The sequence below is a fragment of the Telopea speciosissima genome, chromosome 8 (assembly GCF_018873765.1).
Source record: "Telopea speciosissima isolate NSW1024214 ecotype Mountain lineage chromosome 8, Tspe_v1, whole genome shotgun sequence".
Lineage (NCBI taxonomy): Eukaryota > Viridiplantae > Streptophyta > Magnoliopsida > Proteales > Proteaceae > Telopea > Telopea speciosissima.
Window position 1 is genome coordinate 34,607,256 of NC_057923.1, and position 8,749 is coordinate 34,616,004.

At 43.1% G+C, this 8,749-nt stretch overlaps 1 protein-coding gene and 1 pseudogene across 1 annotated transcript; both read right to left on the reverse strand.

Moving 5' to 3' along the window:
- Window positions 1-209: 209 nt before the first annotated feature.
- On the reverse strand, window positions 210-1,032 carry LOC122672252 (annotated as a pseudogene).
- A 406-nt stretch (window positions 1,033-1,438) lies between these two features.
- On the reverse strand, window positions 1,439-3,051 carry LOC122672915. Its single transcript, XM_043870421.1, has 3 exons — window positions 2,292-3,051; window positions 1,891-2,063; window positions 1,439-1,687 (listed from the first exon to the last, which is right to left on the reverse strand). The coding sequence occupies exons 1-3, from the start codon at window positions 2,922-2,924 to the stop codon at window positions 1,477-1,479; spliced, it is 1,017 nt and encodes a 338-aa protein (XP_043726356.1). The 5' UTR covers window positions 2,925-3,051; the 3' UTR covers window positions 1,439-1,476.
- Between the last annotated feature and the right edge of the window lie 5,698 nt (window positions 3,052-8,749).

Consider the following 8,749-nt stretch of genomic DNA (forward strand, 5'->3'; position numbering starts at 1 on the left):
GGTTGGTTAATGAAGGACAAATTCTGAGTTGCAACTTTTTTTCAAATCCAATTCGTTTTTGTCAAACTGAAAATTTCAATTTTTGTTTAAACCCTGTGTGGGTTGCATAAGAGCAGAGTAATCCATGACTGGACTACTTGATTGATGAACGATCACGTCCCTCTCTGCAAATTCTCAATTATGTAAAAAAGTAAGAAACATATCCTAGCATCTATGAATAACAAGACACCAGATGATAAGCAACATCAGAGTCTTTAAAGAGGAAGAGAATTTAAATGGCAAGAGACAAAAATTGCTCATCATCTCAAATACCCATTCAAGAAGTTGCACCACGTCGGAAAGCATGTCTTCTTGAGTGTCATAGGGGCCACCTGAGTCTCAGAGTTCTTCTTCACTGGCTCCTCTTTCTCAGATAAGGTCAGCTCAATGTGACATGGAGATGACATATAAGGATTGATCCTCCCATGAGCACGGTATTTGCGTCTCCTCTGCTTCTGCGCTTGGTTCACCTGGACATGGGCTATGTAAAGAGAATCCATATCCAAACCTTTTACAACAGCGTTGCTCTCAGCATTCTTTAGCAAATCCAGAATGAACTTCACTGATTTCACAAGCCAGCGTCCTTGCCCATTTGAATGACGGTTCTTGGCCTGAGCTGTTCGACCAACACCGCGACAAAATCTTCGGAATGGAATGGTTTGTTTATGGGCCAAAACATCCACATCCAAATCTTTCTTTACCAGAATTTTTCAAGCAGCTCTTGGGATCTTCTGGTTCACAGAAATAGAGAACCCTCATCTTCCCCAATTTTTTCAAAACCTGAAACCCTAAACCCATTTCCTTTTATTCGATATGGCAAACCTCTGATTAGAATCATGAACCTTCTTCAACAACATCTGCACTAGCACAAGCTACCAAAACAGCAAGGAAGGTCTGTCCATCAGGCCGTTCAAGAATGCAATCTGTGGGTGGTGGTGGTAGTTGTAGCAATGGTGAGTATGGTGAAGAAAAAGAAGAGGGCATTAGTGTCATTTTATCTTTTCAAAAGTATATTGGTCATAATAGGAATTTTTTAATTCCTATTTCTTAGAAGGACATTTTTATTAGTTCACCTCTTGTTTTTAAGACTGTTAAATCTATACTAACAGAATGAGAGAATATGTTAACTGTTAAGAACCTCAAAGGGACACTTAGAATTTTAAAATTGAGAAATTTTTTGATAATTACATCAAACCTCAGGGGGTACGTGAAAAATTTTACTGTATCCAATAAAAAGGGCAGGAAAAAAATGTATTAAGAGATTCAATAAAAAATTTTACAGTCAGATTATTTTCTATATTACTCCTAATAGAGATTGATATCTCGCCGTTTTTTTTAACAAAAAATAAAAATCTCGCTTTTTATGGTACTTTTTACAAACAAGACACAATGCGAGAGAAAGACGGAGAGTGTCGCATTTACACAGTAATTCTATTCTTAAGAGGCGGCTGCCAGAGGTGGAGACGCTCCTCTTAAGAAATTTGGTGGTGGTGGTGGTGGTGGTGGTGGTGATGTTATATTCATGTTTCTGATTCCATGCTCTCCCTTTTTCTGCTCCTCCTCTTCATTATCATCTCCTCCTCCTCCTTCTTCTTCTTCTTCTTCTTCAGCATCCCATAGAAATCGAGCGTAGGAAGCTAGAACATAGCTGCATTAACAAAATAACAAGTTCAGATGAATGGGAATTCCTTATTGTAAGAAACTTAAAAAAAAAACGAAAGAAAGAATCAACTCTTTCAAAATCCAGTTTGATTAAAAAAAAAACCCAAAAACAGATTTCTTGGAAACACTTGCATATCCAGAGGAGACTCAATTAAAAAGCAAATGAAACATATGAAATCGATTCCTCACCAATCATCAGGGGCGAGTTTAACAGCTTGGTCGAAGTATTTCTCAGCTAGACGAGAATCTTTGTGGGCATCCCATATCAGATTGGCATAAAGAGACAGAACATTTCCGTCACTCGGGTTTGCCAAAATTGATCTCCCGCAGTATTCTTCCGCTTTAGCAAGGTCACCGTGAACCTGTTTCTCATCGACCAAAACAAAGCTCTAATCAAAATTTTCCAAATGGTCACCCAAATTTGTTCTTCTGTTATAGATTTGAAAAACCATGATCTATATGCTTCTTTGGTTCCTCTTCTCTTCTTGGAAATTCTTTTTTTTTTTTTTTTTTTCAAGAAAAGAAGAGCAGAATCGGAAAGACACAATTCAATAGAAACTTGTAGACATAATCTTGAATTGAGTTGTTACCTCTTTCAAGAACCTCGCATAATTTCCAAGGAGCAGAGCGTTGCCGGGATTCGCTTCGATCATCTTCTGATAATAAACATCAGTTCTATCACTCCAGTGGTTGGAATCTGAAAACTCAGATCTGCCATTCCCATCCCCACCATCTGATCCTCCTCTACCGCCGCCACCACAGATCTTACCACCATCACCCCCAATTCCACTGCCAACAACAAGGGTTGCCAACGCTATATCCTCCTCAAACACCCCAAATTCACCGGAACTCGATTCATCTAAACCAGAGCTCGAAAACAATCGCTCCAGCGACTGAGACTTCAACGAGTTAGGATCCATCACCTTTTGTTCCTCTACCTCTTCCACCGAAATAGTTGACAACCCATTCAGACCCCGACCTAAACTCTTCCTCTTCGGTGGCTTCGGCACCACTGCAAGCTCCCGGAGATCGCTCTCTGAAAGTGCTCTGGCCATCTTCTTCATTGAATCGTCAATGGGAGACCACGAATTCAAAGACGAGGCCGTCAAGGTAATCGACTTAGTCCTCGGAAATTGATGAACCAGATCAGATTCGGGCGACGATTCCTTCGAGTGCGGAAGCCATGAGTTTAAGATCGGTGTTGATGAACTTCGCAGAAGCATTTCGTTCTTATTTCTTTTTCTTTTTCCTCAAAGTAAGGTGTTCTGCGTAAATTATTGCAGAAGCTGTACGTTGTGTTCAGAAATGAAGATTCTCTGAACCCTTAAACCCCAAAGATGGTTTCGAATGGAGTGACCTTCCCCGCTCAGTTCTTGTGTTTTTATAATGGTTGCTCAGTGAAAAATTTATAGACAGAGAGAGAGAAAGAAGCAGCGAAAGAAATTTCAGCCGTCGATAGAGCATCAAGAAGGAAAGGAGGACGAGATTTCACATAACGGCACGTGGCAAAATTCGTGGATGGGCCTACGTCGAAGCCCACGAAGGAGGGCGAGTCTGCGGGCGTCGACCTCTCTCGTCAAACCACGTTCGAAACCTGCATCACGTGAAGTGGGGCCCTTTAAAACCGTCCGATTGGTTCCATGTCGTACTGTTACTGAATTCAGAGTTGCTTCGACGGTTCATATTTACTCTGACCATGTCAATGTCGCACTGCTCTCCCTGTGTGCCATTTTATACTAAAACTCTTGGTGGTAGGGAAAGGACTGAAAGGAGAGAGTGGATTTTTGTAAATAAAAAGCTACATATAGACTTATATTTCTAAGATATTACGGTTTGTGCCACCGGTCATTCAATGGCTGTGCTTTAAGTGGGGCCACTCGCAAATAAGACAAAACCCATATGTAAAAGGTCTGAATCCCCAGCCCCTTGGAAGGGGTGGGGAGACATGACAGCCGTGTACAACTTGGGGGCTGGGTTGGGCAGCCCATCGTTTTTATTTACGTTCGTAAGCTGTATTTCGGACCTATACGTGAAAACATCAGATTTTTATTTCGATTCTACCAAAAAAAAAAAAAAAAAAAGAATTTATTTGGGATTAGACTCTCCAAAAAAATTTGTAAGGATGCCAATTGAATTCCATGGAAAATCAATCCTACATGTTATACTTAAAATATAACCACCCAATAAGATTGCACCACATCATCAGGGGATGATGACCCGAGATCCGATGGATCATACCCAAGATTCAGATCTATAAAGAAAAAACCAAGTACGGCCTAAGGAGCCAGACAATCATCCATTCCCATATGGAAACTACTAAAGAAGAAGTTGGAAGAAAGGATCTCGCTCGTAAAGAGATCTCTCTCAAAAATATTCTCATAAAGAATAGAAACTGCCATATCAGGACTCTCTCAAGAACCACATAGCTCTTGGTTAACACTATAAATACTCAGGTATAACCCCTTCTCAAGACCTTCTTCACTATTCTTAATTGTTGCTCAGAGAGATCTGACTTAGGCATTGGAGAGTCTCCCGCTGGTGAAAACCGACTCTCTGGTGTCGATCTTGTTCTTTTGTGCAGGTCCGAGCACAGGAGGATCCTTGGTGGAGATTTCTTGACGCAACAGTTTGATGTCGTATGTGGGAACGATTGTTAGACATCTAACCCACTCGAAACTCTACCTTAACAATGGCGAGATCAACACGTGCTACTCATAACACGAGGAGGAATTTGCCACCACCAGAAACCTCCCGCAAAGGAAAAAGAAGGGGACAGGGAGGGAAATCTCAACCCTCCCGAGAGAGAACGCCCGATACACACTCTCGTCATCACTTGGAAGGTGCTCCACTACCAGTAGTGCAGTTGGAAACAGTGCCTCTAGACCTGACTGGTGAAGAGAGGCCACCCGAGGAATAGCTGCCGACGGTGGCCCAATTCCAGGATCCCAACGCACCGGCCACAAACGCCCAATTCAGAGACCTACAACTTCAGATGTTAAAAACCAATGAGTTAGTCAGGGGACTCATCCGGTAACAGGTGACGGCAACATTGCCCCCACCACCGTCGATGCTCGTACCACCACCCGAGGCATAAGCCTTGCCAGAAAAGACAAACCAAGGTCCATCATGGTGGCCGACTATGTCCAAAAGAGCAGAAAGTCATACGGGATCGTCCCACCCTCGTTGACTCGGATCGACAGTTGTTCCTAGAGAAAAGGTTGGACGGTCTCCTGAAAGGACCTAGGAAAAACAGCACGGTCATGGCGAACCTATCCCGAAGGACTAGAACTTACTACAGTGAAAGGAGCACCAGCCAATCCAGGACTAGTTACACTTGTCAGTCCCTACGGAATGGGGCATAGGCAACAGAAAGGCATCCACAAACGATCGAGAGGAGGGCCGAAACAAACTGAATCCGCCAAACCGTCGGAGGATTCCCTCCTAGGCCGGACGGAGTTCTAAGGCTGGACTCGAGCAAATCCCTAAACACCCTGACCAGAGCAGAGGGACACGCCCGGCCTGTCCCCACCTAGCGGTCCCCAGAGCAATAAGAAGCGAAACATGAAGTCACGAATGATTTTGAAAAGAAACTCAAGGAGATCGATGAAAAGCTCAAGAGCCTAGACCGCGGGTCCGTTGCAAAGGCGACCCTCATTTTGTGGGGCGATCCCTACTCGACGACAATCATGAACGCAGAGCTCCGCCCAGGTTTCAAACCTCCAATCTTCGACAGATATGATGGCAAGGTGGACCCACATGACCACGACCACATTAGTTACGTCAACACGATGATGATCATGTATGGAGGATCAGAGGCGATAATCTATCGTGCATTCCCCAGTTCCCTCAAGGGGGTAGCGACAGCCTGGTTTTCCAAGCTCAAACCAGGATCGATAACTACTCTGGCCACGTGGTACGCCCCCTTCATCGCTCGATTTCAAAGTAGCATCAAGTAGAGGAAGACAACAACCAACTTGCTTGCGGTAAAACAACGGAGCAACGAATCCATTCGGGAATACCTCATGAGATTCGTACAAGAGTCACTCGACATCAAAGACCTGGACGAGGCCATGGCTTACAACGCCTTGTACAGAAGGGTCTCTAACCACGACCTGGTCATGTCAATGGCCTTAGATCCCCCAACCAACATGGGAGAACTGATGGAGCGATGCAACCAATTTGCCAACATGAAAGATATGCTAAAGGCCCGGAAGGCAGCCGAGCAAAAGGCCCCAGAACAGAAGAAAAGATCCTCCCATTACCGAGACAATTGGAGGGAAAAAGACAAAAAGCTCAAAGCAGAATGCCATACAGACCGAGATCCCAGCCCTGAATACAATCCCCTGAACACCACCAGGACCAATATTCTCATGTAGATACATGATCAGGGACTCCTTCGGCCCCCCAGACCGATGATCTCACGGCCTAAGGACCAAAACCAAAAGAAATATTATCGATATCACAAGGATATTGGGAACGACACTGAGAATTGCCGTCAACTGAAGAGATAAATCAAGGACCTGATAAAAATGGGGCGGCTACGCTGTTATGTGAAAGGCGAAGAAAGAGATAGAAGGAACAATGGGAGAGAAGGCCTAAGAGAAGACTATGCCGACTGGCAAGAGGGAAGACGGCGTAGGAATGAGGGAGCATGCCAAGAAGAATGGTTTCCGAACCCTCAAAGGAATGATCGATGTGAACAAACAACAGAAAGAGCTTAAGAATGAGGCTTATGAGAATGCCCGGATTTACAAGGCAAAAACCAAGGCTTTCTATGATAGACACATTTTAAGAAAATCTTTTGAGGTAGGTCAGAAAGTTTTGTTGTACAATTCTAGTTTGCACATTTTTTCAGGTAAGCTGCGTTCTAGATGGGATGGCCCCTATATTGTTCAGACTGTTTATCCTCATGGGGCTGTTGAGGTTGCCAATCCTAGTATAGGTGCTACTTTCAAGGTAAATGGCCAAAGATTGAAGCCATACATAGAGCTGCCCACTCCACTTGTAGAAGAGGTCATGGATCTCCATGAGCCTCTTTACCTTGAAGAATGATCTCCTGGTATATTTTCCCTCTGTTGTCCTTACTCTTTCTTTTCTGCATGCATTGGGGACATTGCATGAATTAAGTGTGGGGGTGTGTGTTGGACGTGAATGGTGAATTTTGTGAATTTTGATTGTGGCGGTAGCTTGGTTATGTGCATAAGTCTCTTTGATTGCAAAGCAAGAGAAAGAGGGAATTAGGTGCCCTAGCATGCAAAACAATAAAAAAATCCCTTTTCAAGGATGGTAATTGGTATGTATCCGGTGAGAGGGATTGAGTTGGAAAATATGAGCGTTATTTCATTTGATGGCTAGATTCCTCTATGTGTTTTATGGACCCTTTGATCTTTTGGCTAGTAGTTGAGACCAATGTGTTTGTGGCAAGGCAAGGCATGAAAGTGAAAGTGAATGAAAGAAAAAAAGAAAAAAAAAGAAACAAGAAAAGAAAGTGAAATTCTTTGGGACTAGACAGGGCACTGTTGCCTCAAGAAGCAGGGTGACTTGTTCGAAATTCCTTGGAAGGAAACTCATAAAAAAAAAACTATTGCATCAATGTCTCAATGTCTTATGGATATATGCAAAAACCGAAGCTAACAAGTATTTGGGTGTCTGGTGTATGCTCCACCATGTCATTCAGAGAACAGTAGTGGAGTAGAAATAGAGTTTGTGGTTGAGAAAGAAAAAAAAGCTTTTGCCTTCATGCCTGAAAAAAAAAAGTATGGTAAAAAATACTCAAAGCCTAAGTCTTTGGTTTCATCGATGCTATGAGTAGTTTACTTGAAGGTGAGTAGTGTTCAGAAAATATGAGGAGATCCCTTGAACTTGATGCATGCTTGTTACTTGAATTGATGTGGGGTGATAAAATTTAAGTGTGGGGGAATCTTTGGCTCCTTGATCTTTAGTTGAGCATTCTTTGAGACTGTGTACACTATCCTATTTATGCCATGGTTAAAATTTGCAGCAATTTTTGACATGTTGAATTTTTGGTGTACATTCACTGCAAACACCCACGAGACACAACTCGTCCACTAGGGATAGCCTAGGGGTTCAAAGGCTTGTTGCACATGCTAAGTGCAACCGTGATTCCTACGAAAGTGAGTTAGGATTTTCTGCATTCTAGGTTAGTTTTTCTTTTGCTTTACTTGAGGACAAGTAACGTTCAAGTGTGGGGGAATCTGATGACACATTTATGTCTGAAATCTTAGGGTCTAAAGCATACATTTTATCACATTGGACAGAGTTACTTTGGTGCTTTCTTGTGCTTTTCAGGTTTTGGGCTATTTTGGGCTATTCTGGACTATCAGGAGCTGCATGTCCCAAGTTACACGTAAAGTTGTCATTTTTCTTTCCATGGACTAAATTTGGAGCAAGATGGACGTGATGGAACGTAAGTACGCATTCGTTTAGGTCACCATGCAATCGATTATTCTTTTCTGGCCAGGAAAGGATAATGGGTCAGAAATGAGCTGTAGTGCAAGCCCATAGTCCTTTTGCCATTGCCCAAGGACATTTTTGACATTAAAGAAGGTACTTCTAAGCATGGAATTGATAGCTATCCACAGAGGAGTGGTTTTGTGCATAGAGAGGAACCTCCGTTATATTTCTATCAGATCTGACTCGAAGTTGGCCATGGAGATTGTTACAGATGTGATTGGCTGCCCCTGGAATGTTTATGCTTTGAAGTACCAGATCATCTTTAGGTTGGACCAGTTGGCTCGCTATGAAGTGAGGCATGTTTGGAGAGAACTAAACCAACCGGCGGACTTTATTGCTTCCATAAATAGTGGGGATGGGGAAACTATTATGTATCCTCAAGAGTTTCATGAGGACCTAATGCGGCTGATTCATGATGATTCTGTTGGTAAGGCCCAGTTTAGGCCTCCATAATTGGGTTTGGGTGGTTCTCCTTGAATATCCGAGGGGTTTGTCCTCGGAGGTGTGGGGCCTCTTTCTCCTCCTTAGGTCTGTCTAAGGCGTGTCAGTAGGTTCCCTTCTCTTGTATCTTCCT